Source organism: Hirundo rustica, chromosome 5, assembly GCF_015227805.2.
Source record: "Hirundo rustica isolate bHirRus1 chromosome 5, bHirRus1.pri.v3, whole genome shotgun sequence".
NCBI classification, from domain to species: Eukaryota; Metazoa; Chordata; class Aves; order Passeriformes; family Hirundinidae; genus Hirundo; species Hirundo rustica.
The window spans coordinates 8,494,176-8,518,198 of NC_053454.1; the positions used below are offsets into that span (position 1 = coordinate 8,494,176).

At 40.5% G+C, this 24,023-nt stretch overlaps 1 protein-coding gene across 4 annotated transcripts in view; it reads left to right on the forward strand.

Annotated features, from left to right (window-relative positions):
- The first annotated feature begins 439 nt into the window (after positions 1 to 439).
- Positions 440 to 24,023, forward strand: part of SH3BP2 (SH3 domain binding protein 2) — a 36,688-nt gene continuing 13,104 nt past the window's right edge. The window contains exons 1-2 of one of the 4 annotated variants that reach the window (XM_040065656.2): positions 443 to 521; positions 19,635 to 20,095. In XM_040065656.2, the coding sequence (XP_039921590.1) occupies positions 19,986 to 20,095 (110 nt within the window). In that variant the 5' untranslated portion in view covers positions 443 to 521; positions 19,635 to 19,985. Of the gene's footprint in view, positions 522 to 696; positions 759 to 19,634; positions 20,096 to 24,023 lie in introns of those variants that run through there. The other 3 variants (XM_058420800.1, XM_040065654.2, XM_040065657.2) reach the window with 3 other exon arrangements.

Sequence of the window (24,023 nt, forward strand, 5' to 3'; positions counted from 1 at the left end):
GCCTGGCTGACGCGGTGGTGTTCGGTGGTAGGTTTGACCGGACGGTCTGGGTTCAGCGCTGCTGTGCCAGGTGCAGACAGGCCCGTTCAGCACGGGCAGCTCTGGCAGAGCCGAGCGATGGCCGGGCCGGGGTCGGGGCCGGACCCCGCAGAGCCCGGCCGCCCCTCGGGCCCAGCGCTCCCCGCCCGCCGGCGGCTCCCAGGGGCGGCTCCCGGCGGCGGCTCCCAGGGGCGGCTCCCAGGGGCGGCGCCGGCGGGGCGGGAGCTGAGGCGGGAGCGGAGGCTGGGCCGGCCCCGGCAGGTGAAGGAAGGGGCGGGCGCGGGGAGCGCTGACCGCAGCGGGGATGAGCGGCCGGCGCGGTGGCGGCGGCGGCTGTCCGCGGAGCTGAGCCGGGCTGCGGCGGAGCTGAGCGCCCCGGGCCGGCCGTGGCGAGCCCCTCTCTCCGCGGGCTCCCCCGTGTCCGCGTCTCCCGGCTCTCTTCCCGCCGCGGCGCTGCCGGAGGGCGCCGGGAAACTCCTCGGGTGAGTCACGGCAGCCTCGGGAAGCGCCGAGCCGGCCCCCGCGGAGCCCCGGTGCCGGGCGGGGAAAGCCGCGGGGCTGGCGGCCCCCGGAGCGGCCGCCCCGGTTCCCTTGGGAAGGTGCGGTTCCCTTGGGAAGGTGCGGTTCCCGCGGCTCTCGGGAAAGAGGGGGAAGACGCCTCGTGTCTTTTGTTCCATGCGGTGACGCCTTCGGTTCGGTGCCGCTTTGCTCACCTGCAGGTAGGAGGTGGGACGGAGTAAAGTCATCGTTGTGAGTTCGCCCGTGGGGAAAGGAAAGGCTCTCCTGGGGGCAGAAAAAAGGTGTCGTTGCTTTCCTTTGGAAAGGGAAGAATGAAAGAGCTGTTTTGCCCGTTTGTGTTGAGCCGTGGCTTTGGTGTTGAGTTGAGAGCATCAGGAGTCATTTCCTAGCAAGTTTCCAGTGATCTATATATGTTAAAGGATAAGACAAGACTTTTTAGAGTTGAAACATAGGGTACAAATTAATTGTGCAGCATTTTCTTGTGTTACTATCTACTTTAGCCTTGGATGCCCCGTCCTTACTCGGGTCACACCTGTCACTTCAGTCTAGGTATGAAGTTCGCGTCCGTCTGTAGGTGTAGGCTCTGTGTGAGCTGTGTGCTGTGCCTCTGGGCGCAGCAGAGAGCGAGGACATCTGGCATGTGCTTATTTAATTTGCCAGCTTTTATCCCCAAGTGACCAGTGCAAATTGGATACTGCTATCCCAAATGAATTGACATGCTGGATAAATGTTTCCCCTCCTACAAGGAGGGCCTGTCTGCTAAGACCATTTTCTGGAGTCTGACAAAATACAGGTCAGTAGCGGGACCGAACCAGCCTTGTGCTGTGTCTAAATTAATCATTACAGCTGCAATAGCTCCTGAGTGCATCACAGTCTCCTACTGATGTGTGTGCTTGGTCTGGCTGTGCGTTGAAGTTTCCTCTTGGAAATTAGTTGCATTAAACTGGAGTGTTTCTTACTGCGAGAAGCAAATTTCCACTTTTTCTCTGCTAAGGGTTAGTGTGTAACAGCTTATGAAATAAATTTAGAGCTGAATAATTATGCATCTCTTCTGTTTATTTTTGGTTGTATCTCTGCAGGAAATGTAGAGCTGAAGCCTCTGCAGTTTATTTCCTTCATGCACCTCTTTCATGCTTTAGACAAAAGCAGAATTAACTTGCTATTTTTCTTTTAGGCATAACACATTTCTTTCCCTTCCTGTTGCAGTATCTTAGAGCCATCCTGCTGTTGCAGGAGAGCTGGTTAATAGATACCTCCTTGCCAATATTCCATTACTGAGGAGTCAGTACTGGGTCAGCTTAGTGGTGGGTTAAATACTGCTTCCTGTCTGTAATTCTTTTGTTCTGAAATCTCTCAGCTTTCCAGAAACTTTTCCACAAAGCATGACAACTTCATGCTAAAAGGTCCAGAAAATAAAGAGGTTTTTTAGAAAAAGTTATAAAGGAAGGAGATGCAGAGATGGCAGTTCTGGAAAGGGTTTGAAGTTATCAAAGCAGAATGAATGCACCAAGATGAGATCCTGCAGAAACCTTGGGCAGGGCTGTCCGAGAGAGAATTCCCCTGTTTGAGGCAAATCTGTCCAGCTGACTGTGAATCTGTAAACTCCTACAGGTGAATGAACCCCTTGTACTTCAAAGACTAGATTTCCAATCTAATACTGTTGCTAAAAAAATTAGCTTGCCTACAAAAAATGCAAAATAGGGGGCATGAAAGCCCTCCTTCTGCAATTTCTTAAGTGGATGTGAAGCGGTCTTCTTTGACAGAAAAGTGGCAGCTCCTTTGGTAATGAGCGCTAAGTAGAAATGGAAATGCCTTAAGCAGTGTTAACTTGTTCTTTACAGCACTGAAACACAAACGTGGATGACCAAAAGGCACATACATATTTGACATTTTACCAGTAGGACGAGTGCCTCTGACACTCAAACCTGTTGGTTGCAGTGTTGCTCTTTGCCCCACAGCCCTTGGGTCGCTGGTGCATTTATTGCTCTGCATTACAAGATTGCAGCAGTAGAGAGGTGTTTTAAACTGACCACATTGACTTTGTGTTGGTGCATCTTCCAGTCTGTTTGGCATGGGATGTTAGACAATGGGTAGCTCATGCTTTTGTCAGGCTATCCAACAGTTTCATAAGTTGTTTGGAATGTGCAGCCCTGCAAGCATCGTGTCCATTAATTGTTTCTGGCTTAAGCCCTAATCTTGAAAGTGCTTGCAGATGTAACTTTACTGTTTGTAAACTTTTAGTTTGTGTTACTGAAGGATCAGGATCTTGGGTTGTTTGCTGATTCTACTGGACCTTGCAGGAAAGTTCATGGAAGCTCAGACTCTCAGTAGCATCGATTAATAGCTCTGTAAGGATTGGTGAGGACACCTAACAGCTACCAGGGAACAGCCAGAATAAATTGATTTTGTTTAAAAATATTAGTTGATACAATGATCCTTCCATCATGTGTTTTGTCTTCTAATAGGGACATTTTTTTATGGAAGGGAGAAAAGAACCTCTCTGATGTTTATTCCCCTCTTGTGTACCTAAGTATTCTTCTGGCTTCTTTTTTTTTTTTTTTTTTTTTTTTTTTAAAGGTAAATTTACTCCATGAAGGCATTTCCTCATAACAGTTTTTCACAATTGCCTTGGAACCTGTACTGTGGTGTAACAGCATTGGGAAGGGAGTTTGAGAGTGTAGAAATCAGGGGGATTTAAGGCAGTCTCAAAGGTAATCTGAAGCTCACTCCTTTCTGTAAATATAGTACTAAAGGAAATGTGTACTTCTTATACTGTTATCACATGTACATATGTCACTGTCTGCTCCTCCAAAATTTATGAACCACTGCTAACTCTTGTTAACACTCCTCTCTTCCTATCAACACTGCTTCTTAATGCTGGAAGGACTAAATGAGTTATGCCTTCTGTGATATGTTGAGGAGAGGATTGAAGGCACTGAAGTTTTGATCAGTATAACTACACTGGGTTTGGTTGTAAACTTTAGGAATTATTTATCATGTTATATATTACAATCATATGTATCTCTGGTTTGCTTGCTTTAGATGGCTAGACTAGAGCACATAGCAGAATTTCTCTACACTGTGCTTTTTGAGAGCAACATAGTGTCTGTAGTATTTATCCAAGAGCTGTTTGAAATTTTTTTCAATCTTGTCTCTTCTTGATATGCTTCTATGTTGGATTTCTTAATTTTTCCTTACAGAGAAAGGGAATTGAAGAGTCTACATTTCATCCCACACAAGAAGGAATTTGAAAACATTTTTTCTTGAGATAAGGGATTAATTTTAAACAAGGCAATAGTTAGGGGAGAATGCAGGGAAATGAATTCCTATGGAAACAAACCTAAATGTTGTTCTCCCCCTATTGCAACATACCAGCATAACTGAAATAATCTATTTATTTTGTTTGTGTGCCAGCTCATTTCCTATAATGACTGAGATCTTATCTCTTCCAAGGTGGTGTTATTGCAGCAGTTAGGCATATCTAAATATCTTTGGCAGAAAGGTACTTTAGGATGATGTACAGTGCAGGGAAAGAATCACAATCACTCAGAAATCAGACCTTGGCAATACTTACAGCTTCAGCTCCTGCAGACTGTGATTTTAGGAGCAGAGAAGGGAACAGCTTGCATGCCTATTGAGAGGATTCCTTGTGTCTTTTTGCTGTAGTCATGGGCTGATTTAACCAGGCTAACTCAGGGACACACTACATGTAGCTAGGGCTCTTTCTAAAGTACTTCTGACAGATCTTAACTTCATGGAAAGTAGACATTCTGGATCTGACTCCTAAAGCAGCTGTAAAGACCTGAGCTACATAGATGGGGTGAAATAAATGTGTGGCTAAATTTAGGAATAGCTGCTTGCTGAATTTTATTGCTGAAATAACTTTCATGTCTGTAGTTGGCCTGAGGTAGGGAAAGCACACCTTTGCTTCCTTGCCGTCTTTTCTTTCTGGATAAGGCAAAGGTAAAACTTCAAGTAGTCCAGGAAAAGCTTGTTTTCATTCTCTTAATGTTTGAAAATTCTCACTGTTTATCTGGTTATGGTTAAAGCTTTCTGGATTTTTATATTCTTGATGCTAAGTTACTATATCAGTTGACAAACTACGTCATTAATGGTGTATGATCAGAATCACTTCCATTCTAATGGAACAGTAGGTACATTGGAATTCTTTCTTCTAGAAAATATAGGTGTCTCTAATTCCAACCCAGCTCTTCCAGTGTTGATTTGGCAAAGAAGGAACTTCCCAATTCAAATTAGCTTTATATCCTTACATTTTTAAAAGGTAAACTCTTTGCTCTTAGTTAGATACAACCTCTCTGCTGTAACTTAGAAAAACACAACATTTGTTTTTGTCATAGTAAACCACTTCCTTGGATACCTTAGGGCAGGAATACAGGAGTTTGGGGTTCTTTTCTTTATATTTTGACTGCCTAATTTATGTAAGTGGTGCTACTAGATATGGTAGTGTGTGAGTACTTAAGGATGACTTTGTTAATTCCTGATTATTCCTCATTACTTGAAGTGGATTTAGATGCCTACAGAGACTTTCACTCTCTTGTTAAGCATTTAGAAAATGCTTAGAAAAATTAGTGCCTTTACATGCATTCAAGATCATTTCATTAAAACTTTAGAGTGGTCCATGTAAACAGATTATGGCTTTTGTTGCTTGATGTAGACATTGTAACTAAGCTTTGTTAGTTTGTACAGTACCTTGAAATGTGCATGCACAAAGGACTTGCGTAAAACTCTTCTTTGATACTCTTGATTGTTTCAGTGCAGGGAACTATATTGCAATCCCCAAACAGGAAATTAATTGAACATGTTTAACCAAGACTCTTATTTTGTTATCCCTTCAGCTTTTCTGAAAAAATGAGTGCTAGGAGAAAGTCAGATTTATGCCTTTAATCATGAACTCACTTGCAAGAACTCTTCAAACAGGAAATCTTTCATGCCAGATGTTTTCCTCTAAATATGAAAATGGAATTTCTGTTGGAGCTCGTATAGGAGCAACAACTGAGTGAAGTTATCAGTCTCCATTTTTTAAAAAATCTTGTAGCTATGCTGAGTACTATTTAACCTTTTTTGAGTACTACAAAACTCTTGAAATTTTAGAATTCTGTTGTTTCTGGTAGAAGCACTGCACAAGTATGCAAAGGTCATGAATGAGATCTCTAGAAAGAAGACAATGTCTCATTTTAAGCAAACATTTATTATTCTTTTTCCTCTCGTGTGCCTGTACTGTATATTTAACCCTTTCCTCTAATGGGAAGGATAACATGCAGCTTTAAAAATCCAGAAACTAAAATCCCTCATCATAGTAGCTAGGGCCTTAAAAGAAGCAGTAATACATACACCAAAAATTTACTTAAATATGCAGTTCTTAGAGTTGGCTGTTAGTGTTTTATGTTCCAATTCATCTCCTGTCTTATCTGGTTTGTCATTTTTCAGCATCTGGCTTAAGACTGGTTATCAAGTTCCAGTTAAGCGATTAGTCCCAACTTGCTGTAGGAAAATAACGTGCATTTTGGAGTGTGAATGACATTCCTAATTCTTGCTTCTGGCAGTACTTGGAAACAGAGGACTGGGAGGCAGTGGCACCAGTGTGCATGTCTGGAACTGTTGCTACCTCAGAGATCTTTCTTTGTCCAAGTGTTGACAAAAGAGAGAGGATGAGAAGTGTGCTGCAAGACTCATCATGAAAGGTGATTTGTGCATAACAGACATGACTAAAGGCAAAAGATTTCTCATTTTGAAGTGTAGCCAAGTAAACGAGGAAAGCAAATTGCAGAAGGAAGTAGGAGAGTTTAGTATCTCTAGGCTAAGTGCCTATATGGTCAAGAAAATGAAACAAAGCCATACTGGATGGTGGAAATAGAGTCTGCATGAATGGGTTCTCTCTCTTAAAGGACAAGGATGTGAATTTAGATTGGACTTCAGTGCACTGAACTCTGTTGCTACTCAGTGTAAATATACTTCTTTATTGTTCAGATTAGCCAACCTGGAACTGCCAGCAGAACTGCATCTTTTGGTGTAATTCTGCTGTAACAGATGGATACAAGGTCAGGTCTAGTTTAGCTGGCAGTATTCCTATTTAGGTGGACCAGGAGCCTGAGCTGTGCAATTTAATAATTAATTGTTAAACAAAAGCAAAGCTTAATTCTAAATGCTCTTCAACTGAAATGACAGCTTTATCTTTTATTATCATCGAGGTTTTCATTTAAAGATATGGCAAAATAAAAAACAGGAACCCTCGGAGGAGGGAAAACTTACTTAACATGTCAGTTCCCGCTTCCATGCTCAGAAAAATAAGCTTCCTACTCTCCAGCAGAGCTTTACTCTGCTGCAATTAGTTGTTACTAATGTCGTTACAAAGATGACTTTGTCGTTACTAATGCAGCACTTCAGGGCAACATCTCAGATCCTGAAACTGATTTTAATGAGTGTAAAAGCATGTTTTACTAATTTTCATTTTATATGTCATAACAGCTTAGTAATGAAAAAGGAAGAAGAGAGGTGGAAGTAGAGTGTCGTGAATATCTTGGTCTTGTCTGGTGAAACATGTCGTGTAAGACAAAAAAAAAAGTGGTTTTGTAGGAAGCTTTGTTTCCTTGTTCTAATTTTAACTTGAGCTGCTGTAGTGGTAAATATTAATCATCATTCTGGAAACAGTTATCTTTACAAATATACATTTTTAAAAATACTCATAGAATTAGCAGTTAGATTTTTATTGGTGATTTCTTTCAATATCTTCATGTTAATCTTATTGCAAGTCAAAGTCTCTTTGAAGTGGTCTTTCATCTCATGTTCTGTTGGCTCTTACATAATTCTGCAAGACTTACCATGCTTCTAAACATCAGCTTGGGTGACTGACAATCTCTCTATGGGTGTATTTGTTAAAACTCTACAATAAAGTAAAAAGTTTTGATATAAATTCCATATCCTTACAAATTCCACCTCAAAGTCTACCTAGTTCCCCTTAACTTCATCAGAAGTTGCTTGCATCCAAGTGCTGAGGTTGGTGATCAAACCAGACCATAGTTACCCTTCAGAGATAGTTCCTACAACCAAGCAGCAGAGGCTTAAATTACTAGTCTCTAATCTCGCAACAACCCTGCTAGAAAGAGTAAATCATTACCTCAATATTGCTTAACAGTAATTCTATTACAACACATCACATAATTGTTTGTTTCTCCTAGACCAAGCTGGAGCTCTGAAGAGGCTTCAGTTCAGTATGTGATGACTGCAGGACAGTTATTTCCTCAAGCGGAGGATCTCTTATCTCAGAGTGCTGTGGTATAAACACTGGGTTTGCATGACATGAAGTGTAATGTCTCCTAAAGCCTTTACACAGACCTGTGGTCACACTGCTTTCACCAAGCATGTGCACTGAAGCCAGCTTCTGGTATTTCTGTACTGAAAAGATGGTACACCTTAGATGCATAAGCTCCATGTAAGAGCTACCCAGCTTTCTTTCTGTTCTGTCCTGTACCTATTCCTGGAGGCATTAGCTTTTTTCCTACTTTTTGTATTTTGTTTGTTTTTCCCTGACAATGATGTAAAGAGAACTTTAGCACAAAGAAGCCTGGACTATGAGCCTACAGGTCCTACTGGCAGATGAAAGGCTTATAATTAGCTAATTCAAAACTGATCTGTAAGCTTGACTAATCAAAATAAGGCACTCTGAACTATGTTTGGGTGAAAAAGTGACCTGACTTGCACAGCTGCTGAGCATCTGCAGCTGTTAATTGCCTCTAATCAGTCAGGCTTAAACAGTCAAGCTTTCCGCTGTAATTTTTCAGTCAGTTAATCAGACTCCACTATGATGGAGGCGTGTTTCCAAAGCACTGTGCGTTTGAAGGGAGTGAAGTGGGATTTGTTTATACAGGCTTTTGTGCACCTTGAGTGGGGAAATACAACTTCTGCTGTCAAAGTGGGTGTACCACATACGGGTGCATGGGACAATCAGTCCTCTGCAATCTCTGTTTGGTGTCTAGGAAAGAATTCTTACCTTCAGTGTGTAACTGGAGACTTGCATTAGGACTAGGTGAATGTATTCATCAGGATGCTAACCAGAAAGGCTTTTCTGAGCAGAGAAAACACCCATTGCAGGAGGGGCACACAAGTCTTGCTACAAGATTAATAGTCTTCTTCCTCCCAAAAAGCTGGAAGTAGAAAACCACCTTGAAAAAAAAAAAACAAAACAAACCCAAAAACCCCCATGGGGATATATACAACAGAGTTGTCATCCTAGGTTTAGGAGAACCCAAACAAATAATAAGATGATGCATAGTCTGGCGCAAAGGATTTCCACTCCCACCATCCATAAGCTTATGTGGGTACTCTTACTCAGGAGTAAATTAAGCATGGCAGACTATTGAGATTATGCTAGATAAATACTTGCTATGTGACTGTGCAGTGGGGGAGGATGGGAAATTTGGAAGGGAAGGAGGAATATTTTAAATGTACTCTTCATGTTTAAACTAGGAGAATAGAGTTGGATAGCCAAACTATTCTCTAGCCACATAGAGGAAATTACTGTATTTGCGGGAAGCTGTTATGGGAAGAACTCAGAGTGAAATTATTTTTTCCTTCAGTACTCAAAGCCTCAGTGAGTCATCTCTCTCTTGCCTTCTCCCCCCCCCCCACCTCCCCCCCAAAAAAAAAGAAAAAAAACCCAGAAAAACAAAAGAAAAAGCCCTCATTTCAGTCCCTTGGCCAATGCCACAGCTGTTGTGAAGGTTGTAGTTCAGAATGCCTCTGATCCAAGAGTCTGAAGAGAGCAATTGAAGCATTGTCAGAGGGATGTGTGGTAGTGTTGAATCTCACATCTTTTGCTTTGAGGCGCAGATAAGCTTTCTCATAATGATGGAAACAATGCTGATAAGATGGAATAGCATGTTTTCAAATGTACACAGTACTAGATGATACCACAGTGATTAAGTCTGGAAGCTGTCTGTCGTGTTGGCACAGTGCCTGCTGTGCCTCTGCTGCCAGGCTGTTTCTCCATGGCTGCATGGCATCCCCGTCCCTTCAGCAGAGAGCAGTTGTGTTTGTCCTCGTCCCTCCTGGCTGGTGGCTCCTCTGCTTTGTTCACTGGTCCTAGAGGAATGAGAGAACTGCCAGGAGTAGAAGGAGGCGGTAGTGGGAGAGAAGGGTGTCACAGTGATGCCACCTGCGCACTTGTGCTTTGGGATTTGGCTCCCCAGCAGAATTGGGTTGGCAGGTAGCAAGGGCTTAGTGACAAATCTGTTAATTACTAAAGATATACTAAATGCTCTTCTAATGGGCTACAACAGCATCATGGTATTTAATAATTACTTGGTAGTAGGAGGCTCTCTGCTGGGCAATTGAACTGGGACTTGGGTCTCTTCTTCTGAGTTGGAGATCTTGTTCCAAGGAATGTGACAATCGCTTGATTAACAAGCTTTGCTTATTGAGAGAAAGACAAACAGAAGGGATTTGCAGCAGTGTCTTTGCTGTGAAATGTAGCAAACAGAAGTATTTTTGATTGAAACTCTTAGTTTGGCAACTTTACACATTTCCCTTCCTTCCTGGGGTGTTCTCTTCTATTTTAGATAGCAGGATACATATTAATTAGATGCTTCTAATTAATCCATGTTTCTGTGCCTGTACCATTTCTATCTTTCTAGTCAACATACTGAGTAATTTGCCTGCCACATGTTATTCATGCCCTGTAATTTTTATTAGCCCTTAGGAGATGAAGTGCATTGCCTTACCAGAATTTTGCTCTAAATGTGCTTGCTGGTCTGTGCTAATTGAGAAGGTAACGTGTAAGAAACACACCTGAATCAGGTTTGAAGTGTCATTCTTACAGAAACAAAGTTGTGAGCAAGCTGTCTCCCCACAGTCCTTAGTAGTTGTAGCGATGGCATTGGGCAGACTTCCTTTCCTTCAGTTTCTTATTGTTGGAATTTTAGGGTTTTGAGCAACTCAGAGGTAAAGACCAAATATGAACTTGGCCTGCTACTCAGACTAATATTAGCTAATATAAACCTGATATATTCCTAATAATCCTGTGTTAAGAAGATAAATTGTATCACTATTCGCTATTTAACCCTAGCGACCTATGATCTGATGGGTTTATGTTGCATATTTCAGCAAAATGGTCTAGAAAAAGAGGGAGCTTGTATTGGAATAGGTTGATGATAATGTCATGTTGAACAGCCAGAATGTCAGATGAATGGTAAGTCTTGGGGAATAGATTCCTTGTGATTTCTAACTGAACAATTTAATCTCCTGCAAAGTGGAATGAAAAACAGCATTCCAAAGGAGCAAAAATAGTGAGCTTAAAAATTCCAAGATATACAGTGCATAGGAAGAACTCTTCAACAATTCTCCTCTCCTTGCTGACTAAAGGATTATTTTTCCACATCCAGTTAAACTATAACTAGTGCAGTGTTTGTACTTGGTTGTACTGTGCCTGTTGCTGGTTCTCAGGTGGACTGCACAGGAGAGGAAGTGTAACTGGAGCAATGGATGTGACCCACAATGATTTTGGGATTGTATTAATCTTTGCTAATCTGTGATGATGCCAAATTTAGAAATTTTTCATAAAATTCTGTAGACAAAATTTTTTCAAGCATGTAATGGGATAGTTGCAGTTTGTAGTGTTGGGCTTGTTAGGTTTTGACTGTTGGAGATTAGCTGACAGAAGCTGGAAATTAGCTCTGTATCTTAGAAATATGTTGATGCAGTGGCTTACTGCTGAAAAATAAGTGATTAGAATGCAAGAAAGATTGTCACATAGTTTCTGAAAGAAGAGGAGGCTTTTTGGATAGAGTGTAATGCACATTTAATGCTTAGTATACCTCCAAAGCTGAGAGCTCTTTTTATGCTCAATTAACAATTGAATAATTGTTAATTAATTAACAAAGTGATAAACAATTAACAAAGTGAATCTTCACTTTGATATAGTTATAATGTGCTGTTTTTAAGCGGATCAGTCTGTATGAGTTCATATGCTAAATAAAATACCACAAATAGCATTAAATATTTTTAAATGTGCAGAAAGAGTATTTTTCTCCTGTAAAGTTCAGCTTTTATTGATCTTTTATTTTGTGGTAACAATAACATCCACAGCTGAATGAATGCATCTGTGATGTTGTTTGGCTTGGGTCTGGATGAACTGTTCTGTTTACTATATAAAGATGTCAGGTTTGATTACTTAGGGTGAAACAGGACCAATCCCATTGACCTAAATTTCTGAATTGCCTTTGTGCAAGTGAAATCCAGCTTCAGCTCTTCATTGTGTACAAGAAGTGATTCATATTTAGAATGCCTTAAGAATATCTAGAATTTGTATAGCAGGAAGAGATTCTGTAAATCTTGTAAAAGCTTCTGCTGGGAAGGTTACGTGCTCCATATAAATTCTGTGTAGAACCAAAACCTGGAAAAGGAAGAATTCTATACAGACTCCTTGGACATAATGACTGTTAGTTCCAGGCAGTGCATAAATGTAAGATTTTGGAGGTTGTGAAGAAGGAGCCCTTCTGTCATAACTAGGTCATCTCTGTAAAGAGTCTGGCTAGAGTGTTTTGAAAGAGCTTTTCAAGGAAACTATAAAAAAGAACAATGCACAAAGGCAATGTATTCTTTGTAGCTCATCCTGCCAAGAATAGAAAAAGGACTGCTGACATTTATAACATACACAATTTCTTTAAGAACTGTATATATATGTATTTCTATATATGTGTGTATGCATGTTTCTTTTTAGTCTGTAATAGAGAAAAGTTAGTTTCAGTGGTGAAAAGTCAGTGAGGCCAGGGATCAGGCAAATGACCTTTGGATCATCTTTGTGTCCATGAGAATGGAAAGAATAAGCAGTGCTCTAAGATGTTTGAGAAAGGATTTGGAAATAAGCAAGTTCTCTATGATAGGATAAGTTAATGTGAGGCCAAGAAGCATTTTCAAATTAAAAAAAGGGAGGGGGAATATTCTAACTAGACTATAGAGTGGATGTAAAAGGTTCCAGGCTCCTGCTAGATTCAGACTTTGTCTGTAATAGTTTTAAAAAGTGTTGATGGGAAGGAAGTGGAAGTATCTTTTAAAAGGACTGTTCCCATTTACAAACTCTCTTTTAGCTCACTTAATAGGACAATAGGAATAGCTGTATGGGGTCAGATCCAATAAGAGCTTGCAGAAGAGTGTAAAAACTTGGCACAGAAATGAATACTCTTCCAGCCTTAGAATTTGCACCTCAGGGGCTTATTGGAGTAATTTTGAAGTGCCAGAGACTGAAGTCTTGGAATCTGAGATGTATTTCTGTACTTCCAGTTTTCTTGATCACTGTGCACTAAGTGAAATGCATTTCAGTTTTTTTGTTTTGTTTTCTTTTGTTTCCCTCCTCTGAAATATGAATGATCACTGATCTAGGAAAAGTTTAGATTTACATGTGCAGTACCATTGCATCCATTCCCACTATCTGTAGTGTTCTGAAGCCCTTTCTCCAGAATGCACAAGTTTTAGTCTTACAAACAGCTTTATAAGGGTTGTGTCTTGACATACGGGTCAGAAAAGGAGCTGATCTGAGAAGAGCTACGTGACATCAAGGTCACATGGAAGTAAGAATCTAGAATTTGTGTTTTAGCTCCTTGCCTTTGGTCTATGTTACTGTTAGGTGTTTATTTTCATAATATTATGCTGGGGGTTTGTACCTATTTAGAAGCTTTGCTGCAAACTTCTGGCACCATGGCAGTAATATATTGGATTAGGCAAACTGGTTTGTGATGTAAAATATGATTTGTTGTTCATGTCTTAAGAAATATTGCATATGAATATCTTCTGTGCTTGAAAATAGCCCTGTGGGAACTCACTTTTGAATGCAGTTGTACAGTTCTGGAGACTTGGGTCAATGTTAGGCTAATCTTTGCTGTTGGAGTTCATTTATATAAATTTTAGGGGGAATTGATTTCTTTCTTTTTACTTGTCCTTCTGAAGGAAGTAGTCATTTCCATAAAGAAATGATAATAGAAAAGGCCATTGTCCAAATTGTCTTGTAAAAGAAGCCCATTGCATGGGATTATACAATTTTATGGTTGTTTTATGTGACATGGGTTGACTGTTCCCTCACGTACTCCAGATTAAAACTGTTTGTTTACCATTGTCTTTCTGTGTTTATAATTTAATTCAACTTTTGTAGATGGTAAGCATGAGCTTACAGAGTTTCTTCTTTCTGGTGCTTGTTAAAAAACAAAACAAAGCAAAAACCCACCAAAACCCAAAGGTATTGTTTATGAAATACACGGTAGCCTTATATTCTGGTTATTGTAAACCATGCCCTTTCCTGCATCAGTCCTTTCATCCAGTGTTTTTTGTGGTGGGAGTGGTAAAATAAAATACTTATGCTTTACCACATCCTATGGAGAGGTTCATACCGTGATTTGAAGGGGAACAGTAACTGGAAGTGGAATAAAGAATCCGTGTTTCTGGTGCATCTGCTTACTTGCGTGAGACTGAGCGCAAGGAGCTTCAAAGCTGCTGAAGGTGGGGACAGTCCATTAGCACTACAGCCCAGTTGGGCCTTCTAATTCTATAAATCACACTTGCATGGTTGTTAGCTTATTTGGTTATTCTGGTTCATAGTCAGAGTTTCCAAGTCTGAGAACAGCAAACTGAGATGCTTCACTGCATGATTATTTAAAACCTGGCACCACCTACTGTGTTGTAGAGCAGTATAGGACAGAGTGAGTCTCTGCAGTTACGCTGTGTCTTTAAGTTGTACCCAAAGTCTCTGTACGAGCAAAATAAAAATAAAAAATCTTTGTTTTGTTTTGTTTTTTCAGGGTTTAGCAGAAGTTGAGCTTCCTCTTTGCTGCTGGGTGCAGCCATTTGCTTGGAGAGGTATATTTGCTTAACTATAAGGTTCCTGCTGTCACCAGGAGAGGGAAACACAGGCTTGAAGGATGCAGAGATGACATGACCAAATGCTTCCTCAAACCCAGGGCTTGCTGCATTTGTTTAAGATTCAATTAGTAGTTTGTTGTTGGGGTCAGTGGGTTCATGAATTTACTCACTGCACTTTTTGCTGATAGACACTCAAAAGGACATTATAAGCTTTATGTGGTTTTGTTGGTTTTAATATCCAACTGCAGGAATGTTTTAAAATTGCTTATATTCAGTAAGTTTATCACTGATTTGCATATTCCTTTAGAAAAAAATGCTCTCTTTAGCTATGATATTCTTGGATCTCAGTTATGTTAGCTCTGTACAAGCACAGTATACAATGAGCTCATGGATGTCGTGTATCTTGCCAAAATGCCTTAGGAAGAGAAAAGAGTCAATCTCTTTTCTTCTTTTTTCCCCTTGGATACTTGATGTACTTAAAATCAATCTAAGTAAAATTCTAAGAAAGCAGAAAAAGTATTTCCTAACAACAGACTTAACTTCATATGGTGAGAGGTCTGCTGGTTAAATGTTCCTGTCAGATATGCTTTAAAATCACTGATGGATATTTGACCCCTTCCTATACATTTCTAAAAGCCTTCAGTTGAATGTTGCTTCTACTAAAGTTCAATGGTCCGTCAGCTAAAATGCTTAAAGTTGTTTTGACATCTAAGCAGAAATTATTTTTGTGTCCAACAGTGCTTCCTAATTCATCGGTCTTGAGTATCTTTGTGATAGAATTGTGTGCAGTTAATCACAAACCAGCCTAGCAGTAAAATTGTTGGAACTGAAAATTTCTGCCAAGGAAATAAATCATTTATGGAAACTCCCACTTTCAGTATCTGTGTGTATTTGGAGAAAGTCCCTTTGCAGCTGTCTGCAGGAATAGGATCTTGGCAATCATGTTTGTACTTCTGGTAGTTACTTTTTTTTTTTTTTTTTTTTTTAACCTATGTTCTATTTTAAATTGTTCTACAAGCACTGATGAAAGAGCAGTTAATCAGAGCCATAGTAGCATTTACAGTCTTTGTATGCAGAACTTGTATATAAATAACAGTTAAAAGGAACAAAGAATGTGTTCATCTCTTTTCATTAGGAAATGGAGTGTTGGTAATGTATCTGAATTTATATTAAAAAAAGAAACAAAAGGCAGCAAATTATCTTCAGGACTTGCCTTCTGCTTTAGGTGTTGTTTATACCAAGTGATACTGGTGTGATATGACTGGTGTAGACTTTGACCCAGTTTAATTCTCTGAGTGAATGCTCCTATACAGATTTGAGAGGCTTTTGTTACAGTAGAAATCCGTTCAACTTGAAAAGCTACGCGTAACAAAATTGCCGAGATCTAAAATTATGCTGGAGGAGCTGTACTGATCTTAATTCCATTCTTATTTCATAGAACCATTTAGGGTGGAGAAGACCTCTAAGATCGCTGAGTCTTAATTTTCAACCTAGCACCAACACGTGTTCACCACTGAACCATGTCCTCAGGTGCCACATCCACATTCTTCAAATACCTCCAGGGATGGTGACTCCACCACTTCTCTGGGCAGCCCATTGCAATGCTTGACAGCCCTTTCTGTGAAGAAGTTCTTCCAAATATCCAAGCTAAATCTCCCCTGTCACAGCTTGGGGCTATTTCCTCCCATCCTGTTCCTCGGTACCCGGGAGAAGCGACCGAGTCTCACCTGGCTACAACCTCCTGAAAGGGAATTGGAGGCAGTGAGAAGGTCTCCTGTGAGCCTCTTTTTTTCCAGGCTGAGCATCCCCAGCTCCCTCAGCTGCCATTCCCAGGACTTGTGCTTCAGGCCCTTCCCCAGCCCCATTGTCCTTCACCAGACACACTCCAGCCCCAGTGTCTTTCTGAGAGTGAGGGGCCCTACAATACATTAATATAAAAGTCTTGCATTCTTTTTCAAGGCTGGCTGGTGGAAGTGAATCTGTTAAATAATAATATTCTTATATTGAGAGTTTGCAGATGGTTCTTGTCTTCTAGTTGCTCAGTCTAATTTGCTTTTTAAGAAGCTGGGCATATGCTGCAAGTACTTTGTGACCGTACTTTGATTTATAGACACTTAAGCAATATATGACATTAACTGTATACCAAAATCAAAGCCATGATATCATCTTCTAGGATGTGTGCCAAACTGTTTGATGAAAGAATCACAAAAAGTTGCAACTTTGTTTTAAAATTGGTGTGCTCATTCTCTGAGATATGGCTTATTTATTGGACACTGGTGCTGGCTGACATTTTTTGAAGTTCCAAGCCAGCAATATGTCTATAGATGTTAGGAACCTAAGATCCATGGGGGTATAAGTAGAAACTTTGAAACTTTCTGACTAAGCATTTCTTGGGTTTTGATTGAAAATATATATATTATCAAGACTTCTGCGATCTATTTTAAGCACATGTAATAAATAAGTAAAAATATTAGGACTTCACATCTTCTGCAGTAAGCTGAAGGAGGGGGTGATGGTTGAAATTTAAAGTATATGAGTTCTTTTGACATTGCAAGAGGATTTTTGGAAGTTGTGGCATCATTTCTTCTCCTTGTTGCTAATTTACCGTTTGTTTGTTTGTTTTTGTTAAGATAATGGCAATTCACTCAGCAGAAGTAATTCTGATGCATGGTTATTTGTATTTTCACAAGATTCCCTTACTTAATAGATGAAGGCTTCAAGCGAGCAATTTACATTGTTCTTTTATAATCTGCAGTTGTGAAGCATTGCAGCTGACAAATATATTAGCTCTCAATATAATGGCTGTGTTTCCACTGTCAGCTAGAAACTTGAGACTAAACTGGTTTGGTAGAATTAATAAAATAATAGGACTTCTAATAATCTACTCCTGACTAAAACTTAGGACACGTTCTGTTAATCCCTTACTTCCTTAATGCCTTATTATACTGTAGACTTCTGTGGAAATATATAATTCATACATAAGAATTGTATGAATCCTTACATGATTCTGAGTGGAACTTAACTAGTGAGCTGACTTGCTGCACCCAAAAGAAAGTGTTTTTCATGCTATTTTAATTTTTTTGGTGCTTTTTGTTAGTTTTTCTGCCTTGCCTGTTGCTGTGCTCTTCTTGTGCTGCTTTTATTTACAGTCCCTTCTTGCAGTTTCCTGTAAATGTGTCAGCAAGAGGAAGCACTCCTGCTGCAGACACAGCTCAGCCCTGTGGTGAGACAAGTGACTTTATACCAGCAAGGACAGCGTTCTGCCAGATGTGTTTGTGCCCTTGCATCCCATTAGCTAATGATAAATAGGATTGGTTTTGACTGCCAGCAAGAGCTGTTCCTGGCAATGGCCTGCTGGAATGAAATCCAAGTGTTGGTTCCAGATGCTTTGGTTCTTCCTTTTAAGGCTGAGCGATACCTTAATGTTATAAGGAAATGAAGCATTTCTTTTGGAGTGAAATCCTTCCTAGGCTAGCTTGGTGCAAGGCTGCTTCTCACCATTGATTTCATGGGGAGGAATGAAGATTAATCTGAAAACATTACACCAAAGGTCCATGCATAACAGAATATTGCTTTGTGAAGGAGGATGTATTTAATACTCTTTCACTTCCCTGGAAGACATGTCAATCAAATCCCTAAAGTTTTCATGTTTTTTCAGATTCCTTGTTTGCAATTTTGAAATACAATTCTTCTGGTGAATGTTTGATCTAGAATGTTAAACTGAATTTTCAGTCTCCCAAAACGTTGAAGCATCTAGGCTTTGGTTGTTCCTTGGTAAAACACCTGCTTCTGTGTGTGTGTGAAGCATCTTCTGTTCTGACTCTGAGACCATCTTGATGGTGTTGGAAATCACCAGAGAGGTCAAAGTGGGATCTTGGAACTTGAAATGAAAAATCCTGCTGCATTTCTGAGTACTAAAATGAAGAAAGAGAGAAAACAGCATGAGACAGGTTAGAGAGGGAAAGCAGTGCCTCAGGAGATTGTGTTGGATAAAGGAGGCATGGTTTAATGAGACTCTTGAAGGCAAAGAGCGTGGTACTCTAAGTTGTGGGGTTTGGAGGGGAAAACCATGAGTTAGGTGTGTCACATCAGAAGAGGGAAAGAGGAACTGAAGGGTTTTTTCCAGTGTTACATATACTCAAGTCCTGTCATTCTAGATCAAGTTTTTTTACTAAGTTGGAGAAATAGCTTGCATAGATGCTAATGCCAGCTTAGAAGAGTATGCTTAGATAACAGAGAACTCAGGGGAGAAAGATTGATTTGGAGCAGTGTGCCTTAAATGGGTGACTGATATTGTAGAAAATAAAGCAAATTAATTTAATTCACAAACAACTGAGCTGAGTCCTCTGTAATTACATTTGGTGTGAAAAATCTGTCAAGCTGCTGAGACAACTGGGTATTGATTCCTATTGAAGAGCACTTGAATTCTGGTATGTTCTGATGTGTTCTGATATGCTGGCTAACAACAGGGGTGTGGTATTTCTGGTTCAATTTCCCTTCCTATAGAGGAATGGGATGGAAGAGTGCAAATGGGTGCCCTATGGTGCGAGAGCCCATAGAGCCATGAGCAGTATCTGAAATGTTACTTTCTCTTGTGCTTTGACTGTTGGGTCGTTTACAAAAAGATACCTTGTATGGAGACTTCTTCCTTCTATTTTGGGGTACAGATTCATACCATTTCCCCAAAAATATGTGAAGTAAGCTTTGTTTGACATACTTATATGTGTTTTGTCCATCATTCTGAAACTTGCTAGTTGGTTTGAGCCTAGAATGTTGTTTAAATCTAGACCTATCAGTGAAGCACTCGAATCCTTTTAAGAACTCCAGATAAAAATAAGCGTATAACAATGGCATTTATTCATCACCAGTTGGTGATACTTGTGAACAACTGTGCACTGTCAGCCTCTCGAATTTGAATTTTATTGTCTTTTATGGTTTGTGTAGCATCGAACACGCCAGCAAGACTTGCTCTAAAGCATGTCCGTGATGCAGAATTTTTCAGAATGGCTCTTTTGATTGTTTTGGGTTGAAGAGGGAAGGACAAGCTCCAGCTGTGGGGGAGAAAACAGGTTAAATATTTGCAGTTCTGTGCTGCAGTGCAAGTACCTGAGGCTCATCAGGAGCCTAGGCAGCATTTCTGAGCTGTGCCTCTGCCACTGTGGGAGCTGGAGTACACTGAGAGAAAAAAGGACGACTTTCTTCTTCTCCCGTAGGAAGGTGGTTGATTGAAAGGTGAGCAGGAAGAAAGCGAGCGCTGGAAAACCCCCTCTGCTTTCTAGCTCGATGCCTGCCAGATGTTTGAGCTGTGCGGGAATAGATTTTGAACCTCTCCGGGAAGCTGGGAAATCTGACCAAGCTGGCGCTGCCCACTGACAGCGGGGGAAACAGGAACTACCAAAGGAAACAAGTCATCGCCTCGGCGTCACTTTTGGCCACAGTGCAGATGCACAAGCACTCGGGGCAGGGTTTCTTTTCCTTTTGTGTGTTGAGCAGACAGCAGCTACAGCTGTGGCTTTCAAGCTGGCAGTTCCCGAACGCGGCAGAGGCGCAGAGATGTTCCTGCCATGCCTGAGAGGGGGCATAAGTTGTTAATGGCTTTGTCATCGCAGAGGAAGCAATCATTCGCTGAAAGTGGCAGCAGAAAAACGATGTGTCGCTCGGACAAGGTCACCAGGTTAGCGCTTTTTGTGGCTTGTATTTCTGTAATTTTTTCTCCTTGAGGCAGAGAGCAGACTGCAACTAAGAGTGGAATATGTTATCCGGGCTAAAATAGTTTAAACTCGTGCAGAAATTTAAATTATAAAGCATTGGAGGGAGAAGAGGTGAGTCGGGTGTTGGTTGAAGACTTGTCAGAAAAGAAAAGCAAGTTGAAGTAAGTTAAAGAGAGTAAATTTAGTTATACAAAGTATCTCAGGCTTATTTCTCTGTTCCCTTTGTCTTGTAAGACTGTTTTCTTGCTTCAGTGTTTGTACTGTGCTATTAATCTTTCTGAGAGAGTATTGTGAAAGGGGCTGTTAGGGTTATTAAGAAATGGAATGTGTAAGCAAAAAAAGTAGGAGAGATATGGAGAAGTATTTCAGAAGTACTGGAGAATGGTTAACAAATGGACAAGAGACCTGATCATTCTGCAGAAAGCAGTTTTAAGAACAGATGGTAAATGTTTAGATGGTTGAATCAGAGAAATCATTCTAATTCAGAATTGCTGAGAGCATCTAGGGGAAACTTCTCTTGTTCTGCAGTGTGTGATGCTGCCTCATTTTTGGTAAAGCCTGATACTTCAGTCTCCCTCTGCATGAGTTGAGGAATACATTCATTTCTGTAAGTTATGTGTTATATATGTCTTGTTATTTGTAGGTTATAGATTCAGAAGTAAACTAGCATCTGGCTTAACTAGGTTTTACTTCCAAGTAAAATTTAAAGACTAGAGTTTACGAGATTACAGCTTTAAAAGTTCTCAGATGTACTTGGCATAGAGAGCGTTGTTACAAATTCAGAGCAGGTTTACTTTTACTGCTGTAGCTTTGGAAGCTTTTTTTTTTTCAGCATGATCAAACAGGGCCAAATCATAAATATTATTAAATTAAGTGAGAACTTTTAAAACAAGTATTGGCAGCTGTAGTCTCAGAGATGAGGGTAATATATATATATTTGCCTATATACTGCAAGATGTGGAGATGATCACATCTGCCATATATTCTGCTGAAGTTAAGCAAGAACTGAGGATTCTTCCAGGACACAATCTGTAATTGAATCAATTTGTATTGCTCTAATTGGTCTGAATGCCAATAACTCTTAGGGCCAAGAGGGGTAAGTGTTCTTCTATAATGCAATCCAGATTTTTAATGTGGCAGAATTTTACTCATGGAGGGACTTTCAGCCTGTAAAATTATGCCCTAGCCTTCAATCTAGCTATTCTCTATCCGCTGAGTGAGGGGATAGATTAAAATTGCTTCACACATGTATACATTTACCTGCTACACAATAACAGAAGTCTGCTATTCATTCAGAGTTTGAGCTTGGTAGCAGTACTGTGTTTCAGAAAATACTTCTGTATCTGACTGGCCCTATCCTGGATACAGGTTGAAGTGTATAAATTCACTTTTTTCATGCTGTTTAACTTTCAGGGTACTTTGAAATTTAAAAAATGGCTCATTGTGATAGTGTTTGAGAAAAGTATACTCGTGGTAGACTTGGACTGACTTTATTGATACATTAGAAATACACTGCAAAATGGTTTGGTTTTCAGTCTGGTAGAGCAGTTTGTATATAAGAAGTAGTTACAACAGGGATTGTGTAAGCTCTGTATCATGCTCCAGAGTGCTGATTGCGCTGTTCTGTCTTCCCAAAAGCACTCTTGAATGATGAAGTACATCCTAGAAACCGCTGTACTACTATTTCTCCTGCTACACTCCAAGGCCTTTCATCCCCCTCACAGATGTAGAGTTGTCACAGGGATCACCTGAGAAACTAAGTGATGCAAGACCTTTCCCTGACTGCTGCCATCCTCTTCTTGTTCAGAGGGTTCCATTCACTGGAGGGGAAACTACATGCAGTGGATTTGGGACTTGCTGGAAAAATTGATTAAAAAATATGCATCTAGCTCCTTGGTGAGCGGGAAGAGGAATAAAGTGTGTAGCTGTTGCTAGAAGCTTTCACCAAAAAATGCACGGGGGCTGTTGCCTTCTGTTTGTGACACAGGACCAGTGTCAGAAGGAGCTCTGGCTGCACGGAGTGAGCCCTTTCTGTTAACTTGGTGTCAGCCCTGGGCAGGAGCCTCTCCTGGGCACCACGGGCGAAAAGGTGTCATGGGAGTTTTGGCTCCTAGTGTAAGAATGTAACTGCGTAAGAAACAAGTGGGAAATGTCCCTCTGTTCTCAGTAATGCCAAAGTTAACAGGCTCTGCAGTGACTTCAGTGACTGCTATGGCACTTACCTGGCAATATCCATCTGCTCTTGGTGTAATGTGTTAAAGAAGTTACGACAGGAATATCGAGAGTTGAATGAACTCAGTGAGCTAATGGCAACCATACCGTAGATGCTAAGACCACAATAATCTCTGAGCTTCCATTTTTTCCTTCTTCTCTCCCACCCCTACAATAAGCATTCTGAAGTTAGATTTGTTTTGACAGCTTTCTCCCAGCAGTGTGATGGAAAATAGCAACATCTGTCCTTATAGAGGTGTTTTCTGCAGTCAAGAAAAGAAAAATCTGCCTGGGACTAGAGTCAGAGTACTTAAATGCATTTTAGCAGTCTAACTGAAAGATTTCAACTCAGAATACTGAAGTCTTCCCTAAGTGTCTGCTCTGTGCCTGCAAATGAAAGTGCTCGAGGAGTGTACAGCTGTGATGGGGAGTGTTAAAAGCCACACTGAAATCCAAATAATAGGCTTAGCTGCCTCTAAATCTGTTGAAAAGCCTGGTGCATTAAGTGGGCTCATTAGTTCATGTAAGAAGTACTTGGTGGCATGGACTTCAGCTGTGTCTCCTTTTACTCACTTCTTTTATTCACTTAACTGGGCTGGGGAAGTTCTAAGTTTTGGTCTCTATTTTCAGGACTGTTTTATAGTAAGTAGCCAAAAGTAAGAAATGGGGAAGCAGAACCCGATATTCTGCTGTCCTTTCCTGTCTGTTAAATCCCGTCGTTATAACATTGTAGGACTGGATTGTTTTATTTTCCACTACTTGCTCCTCTGCTTCCATAATTATTTTTTTAATTTTTTCCCTTCCCCCCCCCCTTTCCTGTCTGCCTTAAGGTCTGGCTTTTCAGGTAGAGGAAGTAATACCCATCCAGACATGCTTTAGTGAGTAGTCTGACTGGTGCACTCCCCTATAGAAGGCAAACATGACCAGGACAAATATTTCTAAATATTTCTGCTTTCTGTATTTACCTAGGGTAGCATATACTTACTGCCAGTGTTTGACTTTGGCTTTCTAGAATTTTTAACTTACTAGTTGTTTTGAGTAGCCTCTCTGAGAGGTTACCTCTGCCTCTTCTGATAGTTTTCAGCCCAGGTACAGCACAATGAAACAGTTTCACACCATGCACTGGGTGCTTCAGTTCTTGCTTCTATTCTTCCTAATAAGGGTGCAGAGGATTAGAAGACATAAGATGAACTTGAAACTGTTGGATGGCATTGAGACTAATGTTGGAAAAGTAGCATCAGAGTATATTGATCTGAATGAAAAGGTTTCGTTTTTATGTAGTCTATTTTCTGAACACAACTAGAAACAGAGTGAAGTAACTTAAATTAAGTTCTAATGTTTAAACATTGATGTGCATATTCTTAAAAGAAGAAGCCCAGGACTTGCCTTTGCAGTCCTTATTTCAAGGAAATCACTCTTAGCAGTATTGATGTGGTTTGGCGTCAGCGGCCAGCTGGGTAACACTCTCCATTTCCCTTACTTCAACTTTTCTGTAAGATGTGGAGAAATAATTTGAAGGATTTAGGGGGGCAGGGATGATGTTAGCTTCTGCCACTATTTTTTTTATTTTTATTCTTAAAAGCTGAAAATACGTGAGTAGCCCCTTTTTTGACACAGTGCTGTTGCTAGAAATTTCGTTGAGGAGGAGGAGGAGGAAATAACTCAGCTTGGAAAGATCTC